Here is a 19,515-nt window from a genome sequence, read left to right as displayed (position 1 = left end):
GCTGGCTGCCTAAGTGACCTTTAAATTATCAATCAAGACGGCTTAGGTTAACTAAAGCTAGATAAATTATCAATTAGTTCATCTCCGCCGAGCCAGGAAGAAGACATATATATATATTCCTTTGAGTGGCATTCTAATTCCAATGGAAAAGTTAGAGAATCTGAACCCTAGGAAGAGAAGAGTCTTGGTCCGAGTCAAATCAGACTGGTCTGGTTCAGAAACATAATTCGGTTCACCAGGTAGAGAAAATTTTGTATGAGTTACTATTCAAAAAAACCCTTCAATATACGCATTTACAAGTCTTTAGTTAGTTATGTTAGCCACAAAGACTAATCCTAGGCTCCTTGTGCTCGAAGATATATTTCCCTTAGTTATCCTTTTGGTCAAAGAAGTTATTGACTCTATGACATTGAGACAAGATCTGATTTTTGGAGTTTGTGATGTCAAGTTTTACATAGACAAACATACATTAGAAAGCACTAGATAGCTATCATATATGATCTTTCGTAAAAATACTTACAATTTAACGCATAAGAAGGATTATTATCAGTAGACCTTGCAGCACAAGGGTATCGAATCCAAGTGATGACCTCAACCAGAGACAATAAAACTCAATTAGTCCCAAAATCTTGTCGGATAGTTATAAGATCAAATCAATTAAAGACTATTGGAGAAAATGTAAACACATCATATACATAAATGCTCTGAACAAGTCACATCTACTTATGTATGATGATCTGCGTAAGTGCTACAGGTGTCTGGATTGAAGAAACTTCCTTCCCTAGTAATAGGGAAAAATCTGCCAGAAAAATAATAAATTTTCATTAAATTAGATGCATTTAAATTGCATAAAAATGACAACACGAATGAGATACAAACTAAAAGGGGATAAAATCGGCCCCAATAAAACAGATATGCTAATTTCATATCATGTTAAAGTTTGATCCAAGTCCAATCACAAATGACTAACTGGAGTTAGAAGGCTTTTTGTTCCTGATATTAACCTGTGCAGGACTACTGTCCTTGAAACAGGAGGAGACGAGGATGAGGAATGACAACAATAGTAATTCCAAATTTTCTTATAAAAATTGTCTCCGCTCAAATTTATTGAAACCATTGAGCTTCAAATTGGGCTGAAAAATTATGACCCAGAAAACGACTACTGTTTCAGTGGGACAGAGAAAGTTCCTCATAGCCCTCAACCAAACATGAAAGTCTGCATGCTTGGAGATGTCCAACATGTGGAAGAGGTTGAAAAGATTGGAATGGACTACATGGATGTTGAGCATTGAAGAAGCTGAACAAGAACAAGAAGCATTTGCAAAAAAATACCATATTTTTTATTGCTTCTGAGGCTATTATCAAGCAGATTTCATGGCTTCTTAGTCCTGGTCTTAACAAAGCAGGTAAGTTTCAGACACTCGTGTCCCACCAAGAGTCTCTCTTGTGCAAAAGGGAATGAGACCAAAGCCATGGTAAACTTCCAGCTCAAGAAGGTCCTCTGCATGGGAGTCGCAGTTGGCAATTGTGCCACAGAGGAAAAACAGGTGTTCCAGAATGTACGGCTTAGTGTCAATTTTCTGGTGTCACTCCTACAAAGAACTGGCAGACTGTGTGGTACTCGTAGCTGAAGACCACAACGGGTAGGCCATAGAAAATTTTCTGAGAAGTTGGTTGCAGCAATATCACTGTTGTGGTAGGAAAAAAATATTTGATGAGCTGGTTTTGTTGCCTGTGTAGAATAATGTAACTCTTAGAGGTATTCTAGTCATTATGCTTATAAATGAGTAATTTAAGTACCTTAGTAGAGTGTTTAAGTATGTCATATTTCTGTTTTTATGCATTAGGGAATTATAAGGGATGATGTTCTAGGGAGAAGGATATTTGTGTCTTTTTCCTCATTGTAACTTAAGTGAATAAATAGAAGGAGATTAGGTTGACTTCTGACAACAGATTCTGTTTGGTATTATCACGTTGAGAAACCAGAACTTCCGTGAGTCTTGTCCAACTTTTTCTCTCAATTTCCTCTTTCCTCTCTCTTGATTAATAACTTCGACATGGTATCAGAGCTCTAGAAGAGATCTAGAATAGTATGTCTCCTTCTCTTCACTTGCAGCAGTCTCCAGGTTAGAAAACATCAAATCTTTTTCTTCCGAGAGGACTCCAAGGTTAGTCATGCTTGTTATTGTCAGGCCTCTAAACTGATGGTTTATGTACTTTATGGAAGGTTTACTATGCTTGTGCCCCTTGTTGAGTTAAGAATCTGGTTCTAAAACCAGAATTGTTGCGCACAGGCCAGGTTGGTCTTCTAGACTGTCTGTTGCTTGCTGTTTTTTGTGGAATTGATGTGATTTGTGACCCATAAGGGATTCAAGTTTGAAGTTCTAACTACGTGTGAGGTTGTTTATGCCCAGAGGACTGATCACACACTGTTATTGGTGTGTTCATTTCGGTTTTTAATAGAGGCTGATAGTTACAGTGGAAACGAGTGTGATGGAGATTGTGCAGAGAATAAACAGCGAATCACTATCTCTGTTTTCTGTTTCTAGAATTCAATGACTTCCTCCAGTAATAGTGAACTTAGTTGAGGTGGTGATAGGGGAGTAGAGAAGAAGGATATCTCCCACGTGCAAATTACTAGTACTGTGATGGGAAAAATCACTTGTTATGGTGTAGGGCTGTAAAGATGTATTTGGAGTCAAAGGAGAAGGATCACTTGTTGGTTGAAGACCCAATATGCGTAATGGTTACACGTTCCATATTGAGAGATCATATGGTAGTACGTTTGACGGTGGAAATAATGTCAGTAATTCCATGTCAAGTATGCGTGATAACATAGCTAAACTCATGCAAAGGTTTGACACATACGGAGACTCATCCACTGCTCAGTCACAGACTCAATCGCAACAGGGTTCCTCGTCCTCTACTAGTGCCACAGACCCATCAGCTACATTCAAGTACTGCTACACTTCATGCCTCTTCTAATGATAAAGGTAAATGAATCATCGATTCTGGTGCATCTGCGCATATGACAGGTACTCCATCTTAGTTTTCTCTGATTTGTCCTTCATTATCTTATTCCTCGGTAACTTTAGTTGAAGGGTCCTTGTCATCCAATTATGGTGGAGTAGTTCGGGCTACTCCTATGTCATTGTCTATTGTGCTATTTGTTCCCAATTTTCTTGTAAGTTTAAAGTCATTTAGCCAATTTAACCAAAGATTTGAATTGTTCTTTGTCATTTTTTCCTTCATTCGTAATTTTTTAGGATCTCAGGACGAGGAAGAAGATTTATAGAGGATGTGAGAGGAATAGAGTCTACTGCCTTTGTGAAACAGATGATCCCGCTACCAACCTACCACTACTCTCCCCCATGTCTAAGAACCTGGTACCAATACCAAGTGAAGTTGGGTCCAAGGTCTATCGCAAAAATAGTAGTTAAGAAGTTTTTTCCCAACTAATAAACCAAAGACCTTTCTCCTCAATTGTCTACGTCAGACTATTCTCTAACAACATCAATATCGGAGCAGCATCTAGTGTCCTTTTCTTCTTTGATATGAAAAAGAATCATTCTCAAAAAAAAAAAAAACACAAAAAACTGAAGAGGGATCGTCCGTACATGGAACACAAAGTAGAACCATAAATTAAATTAAAAATTTGAGGCCCATTTACTCATTTAGTTTTTTTCTTGAATGGTCCCACCTAATATTCAGCTTTAAGATGCATACGGTAAATCCAAACTCAAACACCCAAAAAACAATTCACTAAGCAGATGTTAAATCCATTCTAACAAGAAAAGCTGAATCTAATATGTGCACAAACACAAAGACCTTGTGATCAGAATTTAGTAGTTCTAAGAGTTGGGAATCTTTCCTACATTCCATGTTCATAAGAGTGAAAAAATAAAACAAAGAGGCAAGAAAGATCTTACATCAGAAGTAGCTCATTATGCACAGGGGCAAAGTCTCCTGGTTTGCTGATGGGAGCCATCACATGACAGCATACCGGGTGATCGGGTGTACAAACATGCTCCTGGATTCTGATAACCAATAAAAAAGCTGCTCAGGAAGGATTAATCCCATAAAACATCCTACTGACTATAATAAATTCAGTTAATCCTGTTGTACTCATAAATTCAGATAATCCTATTGAGCTCAAGAAGTCAAGATATAGGGAAGGAATCCTCACTCCTTTTTTCTTTCAAAATTGAGGACTTTAATTAAAGAGTTTGAATAAAAAAAACAAAAGTGTTGAAGAAAGATGCACGAAGAAAATGTTATTTTCACCTAGCAAAAGAAAAAACTCATGCGAGCAGTGAATCTTGCCAGAAAAACTCATCCACTTTGCATGAGTCAGTACTAGGTAACACAAGGGCTTGAATCACTCATATAAAGTAGAGTGCTTTTTTTTTTTTTGCAAGATTAACAGCAGCCTGCATGAAGACCACACATATGAAGGATCATGCAGGTCAAACTATGGAGCTCAACTCATTGGAGTATATACAAGTCATTGGCCCTTCTGTTTAACTATGTTATGGAATCAATGATATATGATTAGCCAATCAAGATAAAAGCCATAAAGAAACCGGAAAGAGCATACCAATTGCTTAGGTGCATCGTCAACAACTTCCGCTGGTTGATCAGATCCAATGCTAGGAAAACATGCCCCTTTGCAGCTCATGTATTTCTGTAAGCTATATACACAGGAGTTATTTTAAGTGCTGCTGATTTGGATTCTCTAACTCAGAAATGGATTGACCCCTTTACCTCAATGGAGACATCAATTGGTGAGTAATATCCATTGTTCAAAAATTAAAAAACAAAGGAAATTCTAACTTGAAAGGACTTGTAAAAAAATACAAAAAATTGAATAGAATGGAAACAAGTGAAAGTCTCTCCAACAAGGTCAGCTGCAGCCAGTATCAGCGGATACTGGTCTGTATATCTCCATCCATCAGTTTACGGATGTCACAATTATTTTCTGTGAAGAAACCCTCGAGCAAGTTATCAATCTCAAAGCTATCCTAGAAATATTTGGACTAGCCACTGATCAGAAAATAAACTAGAATAACCGACACCTTTTGGCTTCAATCTTCAGCTGCAGTGAGTTGATTCTATGGCTGAGACCCCAGGCAGTGTTGCAGATAGCCTCCCTGCCTCTTACCTTAGGCTGCCTATGTTCTCATCTAGACCAGACAAATTGCTTTGGGGTCCTATATGATGAGTGATAGAAGGCTTTTGACTTGGAACAGAAGGCTTCTAAGGCAGGGAGGCTAACTCTCTTAAAATCCTGCATTAACGGTATCCCGTCATATTTTATCTCCTTCATTTATTGCCCTATAAGTGTGGCTAACCACATTGAACAGATTATGAGAAGGTTCCTTTGGCAGATGTCAGAAAATGGATTTAAGCATCTCCTTGTCAAGTGGTCAGAAATCTGCAAGCATAGCAAGCAGGGGAGCTAGGTAATAGACCCGTAAAGACTACCAACCAAGCCCTGATGGCAAAGTGGTGCTGGAAAATTGATATCAACAGGGAAGCTACTATTTGGAGAAGGTTGGTTTTGCAAAGACCTGGCCCAAAGTCAAGAGCTGGTGGAGAGGAATAAAGCATTGCAAGACTCTCTCCCCTCTGCCATTCGCTAGCAAGACTCTTCCCCATGATCTCTCATGCAATCAGGACGCTTGTTGGTAAGGAGGTTCAGTTAAATTTTGGCATAGTTGTAGTCTTGGTCATGAGTGACTTAATTGCAATATCCACACCTCTTTCTGCCTGCGAGAAGGCCAGATTGCTTGTCTCTGATATGGTGAGCACTGATGATTTTGGTTCTGCCTGCTGAACTTGGAATTTAGGAGAGTCCTACTGATGATGATGTACTGCTGCTGCCAATCTCATTGATCAACTCGACTCTTTGTACCCCAGAAGAGATATGAATGAGTATCATCTGGAAACCTGAGATTGAAGGTGAATTTTCTGTGCTTCTTGTATGAAATTTTAAGATAGGAGAAAGAGAAACAAGAGAAGAGGTTTGGAGAAAGAAAGAAGTAAGAAGGAGAGCTGCATGAGTTGCAGCCTTGATGAGCTTAACCCTCAACCTCCTAAGTGCTTTTATTAAACTCTAAGCAAAAGATTACATGACGGAAAAAATGCCCCTAAAATGACTCACATCTAATGCAATTAATAAGCAACCATAAAATAAATATAAAAGACACCTTTAACCTCCATAACTCAACCTCCTACAAGTAAAGACTTCATGACACAAAATATGCTTGATAAATGACTAAAATACCCTTGGACTCTAACATCTTGTCTCAAACTCCTTAAAGGGGATGATGAAGAGGATAGAAACCTAGCTGCTATTGGCTGGGACCTCTCCACTCATTCCAAAGCCAAATTCTTGTGGTGGGGAGCTCTAAAAGATAGAATCCTCACATTTAACAACCTTCTAAAAATGGGATTTTGAGTTTATTAGTTGGGAAATAGGCTTCTTAAGTTGACTAGCCATTTTGGGATGGGCCTTGGACCCAATTTCACATGGTATCAGAGCAGGTATTCATATGTAGGCCTACACTTAAATTATCCACTTGTAGAGCCAGAAAAAAAGGGCCTACACCTAAATTATTCACTTGTAGAGCCACAAAAGAGGGCCTACACCTAAAATTATCCACTTGTAGAGCCACAAAAGAGGGCCTACACCTAAATTATCTACTTGTAGAGCCACAAAAAAAGAGAGCCTACACCTAAATTATCCACTTGTAGAGCCACAAAAGAGGGCCTACACATGAGGGGGAGTGTTAAGGAATAGTCCCACATGGATTAGTGAGTACAAAGATCTTGAGTTTATTAGTTGGGAAAGAAGCTTCCTAAGTTGAATAGTCATTTTGGGATGGGCCTTGGACCCAATTTCACACCTACCTTATCTTGCAAGCTTTGTGGCCTTCATGCTGAATCTATTTATCACCCACTTGTTTATTGCCCTTACTTTTGGCAGATTTAGAGTACTTTTTTCAATGTTTAAGGGTGTAGCTTACGTATCCTAGCCACTTTCAAAGAGCTCATTTACCATCCTTAGGCTTAGCCTTGCCAAAGCTTGGTAACATCATGCTTAAGATGCATCTCACTTATGTTCCTTAGTCGATAGGCTCAAGCAGAATCAAAGCACTTCAACAGGCTATCCAAACTATTGACCAATACTTTCAACCTTTATCCAGAACAATGTTATCTTATGGGCATGCTCTCTGAAGAAGTTTAAGCAGTTTGCTGGTGGTTACTTGAACGAAAATTGGGGTCTAGTGGCTAAGCTTTCTATTTCTAAGCCGATTGCTCCATAGGAGCGGGAGTCCTGCCCTTGGAATATATTTAAGTTTAACTTTGATGGAAGCTCCTTTGGCAAACCAAGGTCAGCTGGTGTTGCTGGAGTCTTTAGATCTAATAGTGGGAATGTGTTGCTGTCCTTCTCTAGGCCATTAGATTCGGCTGGCTCCACCGTAGCTAAACTCTCAGCTCTAATGTAAGGCCTAAAGGTTTTCAAGGACAGATTGCATGGTCAGCTTGTTGTGGAAGATGATTCCTTTGTGGTAATTAGCTAGTGTGCCAAAAAGAAGACTTATGAAGCTATGGATTTGACAAATAATGTTGTTTGTTGGATTCATATTCTGAGATCAGACATTTGTTTGGCTGATTCTCTTGCTAAGGAGGGATTTTCCTGCCAATCTCTCATTGTAAGAGGCCTGTTGAAGTTTATATTTCTGTTTGCCTTCAAGCATTGAAGAAAAGAGCTCCTTTCTCCAAATAAAAAATAAAAAAATGATTAGGTATTCAGATAGATGATAGAGTAAATAAACCACAAAATATGCTTAAGAGAATCCTTTTGAAACTGTGGTTACTGCACATACTACACCTCCGAAACCCCAGTTAGGCATGAAGTCAAGACCACACAGTAGACATCCCTCCCGCTGCCTTTCCCAAGAAAAAAAAAAGTGATCATTAAGCCAAGACGCAATCCTGCTTGACAGGATTTGCAAAACAATGACCAAGTATCCATGAAGGTAGAAATAAAGAAAAAACATCAGCTGAGGCAGAATACCATGGCAAGAACATACTATAACAAGAAAGCAAGATCAGAAATGACAATCTCAACCAACACCATTGAAAGAGGATTACTGGTTTAGGCGACATCATAAGTATTTGTGATTGTTTGGTACTCAAAACTTTAATTATGCTGCAAATAAATCATTAACAAAAGCATGTCCGTGGAAAACCACTAAACTCAAGACTATCTTAAAAAACACAACTATTTAACCAATTACAGTAAAAAATGTAAATGGAAAATAAAGGTGTCTGTATGAATTAGAAGCTTACAGTTCACAATTATTTAGCACCAAAAGCTTGTTAGGCACACATAGCTGGCCTTTGGAATTACAGACCAAGTTGCAGGACTCACCAGGCCTGCATCAGGTCCAAGCATTATGATAAGTTAAAAAAGGCCGGTAGTTGTATTATACTAACAATCACTGCAGAAACTCACTTTGAAACAACAACATTGATGCCAGACAATCTTGCATCTGAAACACTGTCCACAGCCCCTACTAAACTGACATTGATTAGACAAATGCCACCAGTTAAATAAAGAAAGCAGTTACATTAAGTTTTTATGGATAAAAACAGCAAGAGACAACAAAATCCGTCACATACATAATGTATGTTTACTTGTTGATGTATCTAATAAGAGCTGTTGTGACAGGGAAATATAATCAAGTGCACACTCACCAGTGGAATTTGATGGCAAGGAAAAGCAGTGATGGAAATCACTTGCATAAGCATTTTCATGAACCTGAGAATCAAATTTGAAGCAAAATGTTAGCACAAACATGATGGCCAGAAGACAGAGGAAACAAATATTTCTATGTGGAATAATTTTAGTGCCATAACACAAACATGCACAGCCAGGAGAAGAAGCCAGAAAGTCAAGAAGGGTCCATCTATAACCGGTTGTAAACGAAAAGAGAATTAAGATTGCTGGAGTACCACACTTGCAGAATTGTGCCGACACCTCCCAGCACAGAAATCAAAAATACTTGCATAAGTGCCTGTTTCAAGGTATGAAGAAGATTACCATACTCTATGCTAGAAAGCCTGTAATAGCAAACATAGTCTAAACAACAATATCACCTGCTGTTGCCGGTTTTGCAACCTTGACCTTCAAAGCAAGCTCCTTCGGGGTCTGCAAAGAAAAACAAACATGAAAAACCCATAAGTTCGCACATGCAGAGATTAATACCAAGCTAGAAGTAATAGTTCAAGACAGTTGAAGCAAAATGTACTCGAGCTGGATTCAGACAACAAGAAACGCAATATTCATAAGAGTTGCAGCACTGAGAAACAACGTTGCATCCCCTGGAATTAAGAAACAAAATGTCTTGAATCATTTCTTTTCTGTCTGAGTATTTAATGAAAAAGGGTCTCATAAATAATCTCACTGGCAAGAATAAGACTCCCCCCTTCTGGGACAGCACCGAGACTGACGATCAAGTGATAGCGCATTGCAGACATGACCTGAAGAATAGACAACAGAAAAAAAAACAAAAAATAAAAAATCAATAACATAAGTTACAAGTAAACAGTTTGATAGAAATTTCTATTCTAAGCATATAAACTCTCTTTTTGCTTCGCATGGCCTTTTGCTTCTGTCTGTTATGCACATAATTGGGACGATATCTGATGTACTTTCTGCATTTTAGAAATGTTGGGGGCACATTGTCCAAGGCCAAATTTATGGGGAATAAGAAACGGAAAGAGTGTAGTACAATCATGGAGTTCAAAGGTAACTCAAAGAAAGAGGATAAAAGAGGTTTTTTACGGATCTGCTCTTCTGAGTGTGTAAAGGTTGGATTTTTCCCTTCTTTCTTGTGTCATAACCACTTGGTTGATGGTTTGTACTGCCTTTTGAGCAGTTTTTATGTATTATTGTGCCCCTAGAAGGTTTTTCCTTATCTCGTCCTAGATCTAGAGCAGATCTAGATCTCTCAGACTTGTCCAAGTTTATGTAATGCTTGTGCAGCTTAATAATTTGGAAGAATTGAACTGTTTTGGGTCTCAAATTGATGATTATTATAGTTGAAGTTGTGAATTTGATTTCTAGGGTTTTTGACATACCCTAAGGTCAATTTTTATAGATTATAGAGAAATTACTAAAATGTCCTTTACTTAATCAGTAACCAGATAATCAGGTATGGAATACGCATTAACCATTTTCTTTCCGTTTAATAAACATTAAATAGGCAATCTTACCCAATTATCCGAATATTTAATCAGGTAAAAAGATCCGCTTCTGTTCCATTTAGGAAATGGGGAAGGAAAATCAAGTAACTGGGTAAGATTGACACCCCTATGTGCGATCAGTGATGATCAGCTTATTTGGACCGGAACCACTGGTGCATACACAGTTTCCTCCAACTACTTTCATCTCCCAACATCTTCAACACCACCCTACTTGCTCCCTTGCTTGGAAAATTATTGCACCCCGATCCACGAGCCTAAGTTCAGGCCTGTGCATAAAGAAAATAACTTTACCCTCATTAGTTTACACATAGGAGCCTCAGACTTAAAAAATATCAGTGCCCTCTCATTTTCACCATTTGCGGTGCAACACTCCATAAATTTGGTTTCATTTGTTGTCTCCCAGCCTCACTATAAGATGCCCTTCAGCAGCTATTTAATTGACATGCAACTAAATCCGGTAGAATTCTTTGGCACCTCTTTCATTGCTTCCGTGTGGGCCATCAAGAAATAAAGAAATTCTAGAACATGTGAGGGATGGTCAATATGTGGTGGGGGGTCTCTCTACATACTCTTTTCTGCACTAGCAAGTTCCCTGAATTCAGTCGTGCCCCTGGTGCCATCATCAGAGAAAATTGGCAGTTCGTGGTAGCTTTATCTCATTCCAATCTAGTTTCTACCATGAGTGGGGACTCCTCCTGACCCAATCAACCCTTACTCTACTGGTAGCTCTCGTCGTAGGCCTTATCTAGGTGGTGGAACGGGTTGTGATTCAGGAATAGTTGGAAATAATCAGACTGCTGGTCTCTTTGGTGTCATTGGCTCTATGAATGTTGACGTCAAAAGCCTGATCCAGGGTTTGAAAATCTTTCATGGTTGAGGTGACTTAGCAGTGGTGATCAATTGGGTTTCTGGAGTTTCCTCCCATCCTTGGTGGCTTCATAGTTTCAATGATGAGATTGTGTACATCACCGCTCAGCTTGACATCTCTTGGATACATACTCCCCGTGAAGCCAATCATAAGGCCGATGCACTTGCAAAGGATGGGGCCTCTCAATAAAGTCTTTCTTTTGGGGGTTCCTTCCCCACTCACACCTATTTAGGGCTTTTTAGTTCTGTATTTTTTCTTCTTTGCTTTTTTTTTCCACCTTTTTTGCTTTTTAGTTTTCTTTTAGTGTCTTCCTTTTGTTTCTCTCCTCTTTGGGTGCTCTTCTCTTAATAAAATCATCTCTCATTATCTTTTCAGAATAACATATATACTGTATCTTGAGTCTTCAAGAAAAGCAAACAATTTTCATACTCGATAGGCAGTGTATGGCTCATCCAAGCTCCTCCTCAAGGCTGCAGATTGTCATTTCCATACCGAGATAGGCTTCCCCACACGGTGAGATAGATAAGAGGGTCTGAAAATCCTTTTCAAGGATAGAAGGGTCTTCATTCATGGTATCTTATTCTCTTTTTTTTTTTTGCATAGATTTCTTACATAAATTGGAGAATCTAACAGAAAAATCAAACTTCTGGACCCGTCCTTCTTAATCTCTTGTTCATAAAGCATGGTTTGCCAAACATCTAACAGACATTGTGCTTCAGTTTGATGGCTTGCGTTTTCAATTTTTGGAAAGGATACTTTGACAGTGTAGACAGAACACTGACTCAAGGCATCACAATTTACGGCAACACTTAACCGTTGTAGTTTTTGTAAACAACTGAGCAATCTGCCTTATTGGTGGGTCCCCAGGGAAAAGGTAATCCCTGTATTTTTTGCTAGATGTTCTCAGGCATCAAGGAGTTGGTAGAAGTAAATATGCCTCAACATTTAAAAGTTAGCTGCTACAGGTAGCATGCACCAACCTTTCCTGACAACACCTCATTGGCAGGAGCTTGCCTCCCATTCCCTTCTAGTCTTTTTCAGTTTTCACTTTGTTTGTCCTTGATGCATCTTTCTGTTCTGTTCAGTTCTGTTCTGTTCTTAATGGAACCATTTTCTCATTGTAAAGAAAATAATAACGATAAAAAAGATTCTGCAGTGCACCAGCAAGCATTGACAAAATCAATGACATGGAAAAGTAATGACCCCTAAATACTAGAGATGTGTGGCGACGTTTTGCACTGCCCCCTCCAGTTTCTCTTTTATCACTATATAATTGAAAGTAATCATTTCTCAATATTAGCAGCACTATTTGAAAGTTCCAGAATCATTTCAGCAACAGTAATGCAAACGTAAGTAAAAAGGCCCAATTGATGGGTTGACATACCATTGTCATCAGATATGAGATATCTTCCTTGCACTGTTGTTCTACACATGAGCATTTCTAGGAAGCTACCATCCTTCCTACAAACCAACAGATAATTAATAAGACTCCACCAGTAGATTTATTAATCTACAGCTCAAGACACAAAAAGAAAACATATTGTCAAGCGCAAAAAAACAAATCCAATTTATAACTTGCTAAAAAGTGTACCAGAGGTCAACTTTATGAATCAATGACGTATTTAACAGTATCTAATACAAGATCAGCGTAACTGTCCACTACTCGCAACTTAACAAGTCCACCATTGACCTTATGCTATAAGTTTAAGGGAATTCATTGAATAACCAAGCATCACAGGGAGGAAGGAGGGAGAAGAAACATAAAATAGCAGGGGGTAACAGAACCTCTCGCCATGGTATTCACACTCTTCTTTCTTTATTGTTCTTTCTCTCGGATGTACACAAAATTATAACTCGAGAAATTACGTTACTAAAATAAGAATAACTAACTCACGAAATCCAGTACTAGCGGTGAATCGTGAAATTCCTAGAAAACATTTCAGCTTACAGCGTTCAAGTCTGTTTTATCAGAAAAAGTGATAAGCAGTAGAGCCTGAGATAACAATTGGATTTCGATAAATGGAAACTAAAATGGAACTATTACCTGATCCCCAATGTTCTAGCGGGAAATTGGAAGAGGACGACGCACCAAATTATAGTATGAACAGTGTCGAAAAGTAACAGCCTGATCCAAGAATTCGTCATTTTGCCTTCGGAGCAGGAACTATTCAAGCCTACGACTTCCGGAATTCAGGTGAACAGGGTGCTGCCGGCTCCCTGCGAATGTTCAGTCCACCCGGCCGCTAGATATTACATAGTTTCCAGCGAATCGCGTAGACGAATCAGACTGGATCGAGAATCGAGAATCGAGACTCGAGACTCGTGACTCCGTCCTGTAACTTAGAAAAGCATTACTAACAAGAACTTGGTTCTTCTATAAACCCAACACGCATATAGAAACAATTTATTCCTTTCAAGAGTCTTCAGCAATTGAATCCTTGGTTTTCAAGCACAATCTCAAGCCTCACTCCCATTGTTCCTGTCTATTGACAAACCTATTGACCCCAATAAGGGGTATTATTGGGGTATTCCACAAAAAAATAATCGAATACGGGTATAATAACATGTTAAAGGTTAGGTACCTGGTTATGACAGAGTACATAGACGAGAGAGAGGTTGATGCTTTCATTGATCGCTTAAAAAATAGAAATAGTACCATATTGGCTATATCAAATGAATTAAGTTAAAGTGCAATATAATACTATGTTATGAACTTATGTAGTACCATTTTACAAATAAATTATAATTCAAAAACGTGTGACATTATTAAGGGGTTAGTCATCAATAAAGTTCACACGTATTACGTAGTTTATTTGATTAGGCCGTTAGTGGTAAAAAAACGCAAGTATTATCTAAAAAATGCAGGTAATCATCTCAGGCTAAAATTGTGGAACCGTGATTCAGCCCAATTTTATGAATCATCCACTTGAAGCGTCGCTCGGGACGCATCGTTCCATCCCCCGACGAAATTTTTTTTCCTCTTTGTCACTCTCTTCTCCCTCTCGCCCTTCTCCCCCGATTTTTTTCTCTCTTTCGCCCTTAGCCGCCATCACCGAGCCTCCGTTGCAGTTGCTTGCCACTACTCTGTTGCAGAGCCTCTCAGCCTCCCCCTCTCTTCTCCCTCTCGGCATACCGTCAGAGTGCCACCTCCGTCATCGTTGCCTGCTGGCCCGTCATTGTCTCCCTGCCATTATCGACACTGTGAGGAAGACGATGCTGTTGATTTAATACTATTTAATACTATAGTATTTCATTAATTAGTATATTATTTTATAGTCACATGTAATTATTAATTAATATAATATAGTATTTAGTATATTAATATATTTTAATATTACATTAAAATACTTATTAGTGTAGTAACTATGTTTATCTTGGTTAATTATCTGTTTAGGTATATATTTTATTTAAGTATATTATAAAAAGTTACTCATTCTCTTGTTTACATCATATTTTTCATTTTGGGTTACTAATACTTAAATCTGATTTTTAGTGCACTTGAACTCGTCTACACTAACACCTAAGGAAGAGTTGAAGTTAAATCAAATCATTGCCTTAAAGTCTAACTTCAGCTTCAATATCAACTAACCTCCGGCCTAGTCACTCACTATGTTGTACGGTATGGATTTTCAGGTATTACTATTTTCCTTACAAAATAAAGTCCTATTTTACATTGTGATAAAGTATTATATCATGGTTTAACGTTAACATAGACTCACTATGTTATATTAACAAAAGAAGAAGCTTACAGAAAAAGAAAAATAAAACTTTTTCAAAAAAATTGTTTTTTTGCAAACAAATCCTCGAATCCTCTATGTAGGCAATTGCACTGAGAGGCTGCCGAGGCAACGATGAGTTTGGGTGCGCCTTCGACTACCTCGCATCTCCTGAGACTGCTGGTGAGTTGCCGCAGAATCACAGCGCAGGTGACAAATCCCAACACGGATGCGATCGTGGCCATGGCTTGTTCCTCGGAGCAGGAATTTCTACCTCAGTACAGGGCGAGACTCAACCAATTCCCTCGGTCTCGTAATTTCTGGGATCGCAAAACCGCTTCCAGAGTTGGAGAAAAACTAGGTTTCCGTCTCATGGAAATCGGACTCTGCGACGTTGAAATCAATGTCGAAGAGGAGCTCTCCAGGCCGATGCATCAAAGAAAGAGCGTCATCTCTTTGTTTGATTCCGTCAAAAGATCCGGTGTTCGAGTTTCCGGCGCCGAGAAATTGCAAATTTGAAGAAATTTAGGCATAGGGGAAGATCCGGTAATTTCCTGATCTGGAATTGTTTAACTAAATCTTGTATTTTATGCTTCAACCATCTATGATTTGTTTGAAGCATGAAAGAGCAACAGATTTTTCTAGCGAAAAAAGAAAAAAATAAGAAGAAAATTGGAAATCCTTGCTCTATGAATCTCTCGCTTCCGAGCTTTACTGGTTAACATAATTTAATTTTTAATGCTTCTGTGAAAGTGACTCCAATTTGTTTTTCATACGCCTCACACCATTAAGTAGGCTCAAGTATGAGGAATCGAATCAAGCAACAACGTTTCTTACATGGAAACAAGGCTCATAGATGCTCCTGACACCTGCAGATAAATTCGGGTGGGAACGAGATCACAGGCAAGTTCAACCACAGTGGGCATTAAAACTTGTCATTTGTTTCTGGGTCTCAGCTGTATGCCATGTTTGTAACTTGACACCATTTTAATGGAGACCGTGTTTAAGAGGTTGAACTCTAGTTACTGGTTCTGACTTTTCGATTATTAACAACGGGAGACCGATTTCTTGAGTGAAACACCTTGGGATCAGGGATGCCAGCGGTGAACCACCCGTCCCGACCCGATTTACCTGCGGAATAGGTGATTCAGTAATCGTAAGTAGGGGTGGCAGACCCGAGCCCGAACCTGCTTATGTTTGAGTCGAGCTTGATTTAAATATTTTGAGCTGAGCTTGGAGCCAAGCCTCGTCTCGAGCCTTATCTCGAGCCTAGAATTGTTATCGAGTTCGAGTCCAACGAGTTAGAGCCGAGCTCGAGTCTCAACATATATTTAAAATTTTTTAAAAAATATATATCGAATAAAATGTATATAAAATTATGCATACATTTTACATAAAATTGGGCATAACTTATATATATAATATGTGTATAAGATTGGACATAACCTCTATTTAAAATTGAGCATAATCTATATATATAATACTTGTATAAAATTCGACATAACTTTTACTTAAAATTGGGCATAATCAATATACATAATACCTGCATAAACACTCCATAAAATTGTCTATACATTTCATAAACACTTCATGAAATTGTTTATATACTCCATAAAATAATCTAAACACTCCATACACTGCATAACATTATAAATAAACTTCATACAATAATCAAACACAACAAAATAAAATAAAATATCATTATCAATTTACAATCATCCAAATAAAAACTATAAATCCTTTAAATAAAATCCTATTACTATTACAGACTTACTAGAAAATTACAAGAAATATTTTAAATTTTTCTTAGGAAAGTTAAATAGACCTTTTATTGCCTTTTCTAAGGAAATAAATAAAAATTAATAATTAATCTGATATATTATTATACTTATTGATAAATTTTTAATCACATAAATGTCAAACACAAAATTGCTATGAAAATTGCCTCATGTTCAAAGTATTATATCATCAACTGTCAAATACTTATTCAAAATTTTTTTATATGGTTTTCTAACCAATCTTGGCAAGAAAATCTTACTTGGAAAATTATATGATTTTTTTTTTAAATTTATAATTAGAAAAATATTTTGAAAAAATTTGAGGCACTAATGGTCCCTATATTTCTATTAAAAATGTCTTTTCAACATTTATTGAAAAAACCACTAATAGTCTCTAAAAACGTATTTCTACTAAAATATCTTTTCAATTCATTTAAGAGTCATGAGGAAGGGACAAAAAGTTTTTTTTTCCTTGTTTATGATCTCGCACGTAGGGGTGGCTTTGAATAAATTATATATAAAATTATGCATACATTTTTAAAAAATATAATGATAGGGGAGGTTCAGGATTGAATTTCAATAATGGATTAAAATACACCAATATTAATATTTTTTACTCCAATTGTTGTCTAGCTTGTTTTATAATTTTTGAATATAGCCATAGTTTATCATGGCCTCCTTAGTGCCCCTAGATAAAAATTTATATTATAGGAAAAACTAAAAATATTTTTCCTAGGATACATATTCCCAAAAAAACCTTTAAATAAAATCTTATTACTATTAGTGACTTATTAGAAAATTACAGGAAATATTTTAAAATTTTCTTAGGAAAGTTAAATGGACCTTTTATTGTCTCTTCTAGGGAAATAAATAAAAATTAATAATCAATCTAATATATTATTATACTTATCGATAAATTTTTAATTAAATAAAATATCAAACACAAAATTGCAATGAAAATTGCTTCATGCTAAAAGTATTACAGCATCAACTGTTAAATACTTATTCAAAAATTTTCTATACAGTTTTCTACCCCATCTTGGTACGAAAAATATTACTTAAAAAATTATATGATATTTAATAAAAAATTTCAATTAGAAAAATGTTTAAAAAAACATGAGACACTAATAGTTTATAGAAAATTATTTCTATAAAATTTATTTTTAATTTTTCCAAAGGAAAAAGTTTTTTATTTATTTTTTATTTTATGATCTCGCACGTGCTAAATCGCACTTGCGAGATCATCTTCTTGCGAGAAAGGGGGAGATTTTTTCTCCCCCTTTCTGGTTTTCCGCCGACGACGCGGAGGGAAGGGGGTTACGGCGCCGGGGAAGACCTATCGTTGGGGATGATGACCACAATGGAGTCAGCGGCGACGACAGAAACAGAGGTGACGGCGAGGAGAGGAGGAAATCGAACGGACAGCCACAGAGGTGGCTGGCGAGCAGCTGCGACAGTGGTATAGACGTTGGTGAACAGCTACGACGGTGGTAGAAGCGGCGACAACAACCGATGGGAGGGGTCGGCGGTGACGAGGGGGGAGGAAAAATTTCCCCACCCCTCACTCTCGCTCCCGTTCCCGCTCCCCCGCTCGCTCGCGATCCCCTTACCGATTCATACCGATCAGACTCATTTCGAGCCGGTTCATGAGCCAACGAACCGAACCTAGCTTTGGTCAAGCTCGGCTTGAGCTCAATGACGAATCGAACTGAATCAATACCGAACCGAACCGAGCCAGCTTGCGAACCGGCTCGGTTCGAAGCCACTCCCACAGGCAGTCTCGTAATGGTGTCAGCCTGACATTGATACGACCTGACCTGTATATAAGATACAAAAAGCTGATCTTGATATGATCCGCTGGTACTGTAATGCCGTAGCTGCTGCCTTTACTTTCACTGTCGGCTTTCCAAGTTCCAACCAGAAGTGCCAGTCTTACTGCTTTACGTAAAGGCTTTTCATCTGCATAATAATCAAATCTTTTTCTAAGCCATGGACCCCTCATACGTGTTCTGCCTTCTTCCCAACCTGCTTACCAGAAAACGAACGACCAAGACAAGAACACAGATACGCGCAGGCAAGAAAATGATGCGGTTGGAGAAGATGAGAAAAAAGGAGGGAAATCAACCCCCCCAATGTTTCTCTTTTGCAGGAATTTAGTAGAGAAAACGGTGACTTAAAAGCCGTCTTTACGGCGTGATTACAGACAATAATCTTCCTTGATTTACTCTCGAAAAGGGTCCACTTCTCTTTGCCGCGTTCCGCAATTATGTCGATCAGGCGATGCCCATGTTTTTGGAGCTTCAACATTGGAGATTCTTGGCGCTTTTGGCGATATCAAATTATATATTTTTTTCGATACTTAAATTGGGTAAAAACAAAATAATAAAACCCTTAATCTAATCCATGCTTGAAGTCAAAATTAAGAAAAAGAAAAAAAATACTTGTATGGGTTCATAAAAGGATGGTTAGTTGGTTGGTTGATCGACCGCTATGAAATTAACACATGAAGCTTGTCTGGAAGCAAAACTGAGAATGAAAAAGAACAGAAAAAATGCATCCTTGTTTTCGCCCTCAGATCTAAGATTGGGATTTTGCTAGATCCGAACGGACTTTATTGTCATTCTAACCACAAGAGTCTTGGAGAAACTCGTCTACTGGACAGAAATGTGGAATGGATCCTATTTGACTTAAATTTCTTTAATGAAAAAAGGTTGCTTCTATATATTTATTGTGTTATTGTAGATAATAAATAAGAAACGCTCCGTTCATGCATCCGCTCCTCTCCGGAGAATATAAGCCCGGGTACGTTTCTGCCGGATTCTCCATTACATATGAAAATTCGTACTGGATCAATTGAATTATATTTGAAGTTTGC

The 19,515-nt window shown here is 37.9% G+C and overlaps 3 protein-coding genes across 5 annotated transcripts in view; 2 read left to right on the top strand and 1 right to left on the bottom strand.

The window, feature by feature from the left end:
- Positions 1-591: 591 nt before the first annotated feature.
- On the bottom strand, positions 592-13,606 carry LOC137962393 (uncharacterized). 2 transcript variants are annotated; one of them, XM_068809227.1, is made up of 12 exons: positions 13,191-13,606; positions 12,531-12,607; positions 9,477-9,552; positions 9,321-9,393; positions 9,169-9,220; positions 9,025-9,086; positions 8,767-8,830; positions 8,525-8,585; positions 8,359-8,445; positions 4,598-4,691; positions 3,930-4,037; positions 592-799 (listed from the first exon to the last, which is right to left on the bottom strand). In XM_068809227.1, exons 1-11 carry the CDS (start codon positions 13,289-13,291, stop codon positions 3,945-3,947), a joined length of 840 nt encoding a protein of 279 aa, XP_068665328.1. In that variant the 5' UTR covers positions 13,292-13,606; the 3' UTR covers positions 592-799; positions 3,930-3,944. The 2 variants fall into 2 exon arrangements, with proteins under 2 accessions (XP_068665328.1, XP_068665330.1); XM_068809229.1 differs by having other exon boundaries at positions 8,525-8,582.
- A 1,391-nt stretch (positions 13,607-14,997) lies between these two features.
- On the top strand, positions 14,998-15,859 carry LOC137963993 (uncharacterized). Of its 2 annotated transcripts, none has more exons than XM_068811249.1 (2): positions 14,998-15,408; positions 15,738-15,859. In XM_068811249.1, exon 1 carries the CDS (start codon positions 14,998-15,000, stop codon positions 15,379-15,381), a length of 384 nt encoding a protein of 127 aa, XP_068667350.1. In that variant the 3' UTR covers positions 15,382-15,408; positions 15,738-15,859. The 2 variants fall into 2 exon arrangements, with proteins under 2 accessions (XP_068667350.1, XP_068667349.1); XM_068811248.1 differs by having other exon boundaries at positions 15,658-15,859.
- A 3,258-nt stretch (positions 15,860-19,117) lies between these two features.
- The window catches only part of LOC137963619 (protein SEMI-ROLLED LEAF 2-like), a 29,652-nt gene continuing 29,254 nt past the window's right edge, over positions 19,118-19,515 (top strand). Inside the window, exon 1 of the mRNA XM_068810757.1 lies at positions 19,118-19,442. The gene's annotated coding sequence lies outside the window, so the exon portion shown is untranslated. The remainder of the gene's footprint in view (positions 19,443-19,515) is intronic.

Source organism: Aristolochia californica, unplaced genomic scaffold (assembly GCF_029961685.1).
Source record: "Aristolochia californica isolate CCGP_79_NKW_82.1479 unplaced genomic scaffold, dmAriCali1.0.hap1 SCAF_4, whole genome shotgun sequence".
Lineage (NCBI taxonomy): Eukaryota > Viridiplantae > Streptophyta > Magnoliopsida > Piperales > Aristolochiaceae > Aristolochia > Aristolochia californica.
The sequence above is the reverse complement of the archived record's forward strand: the minus strand, read 5'-3'. Positions and strand labels throughout refer to the sequence as shown.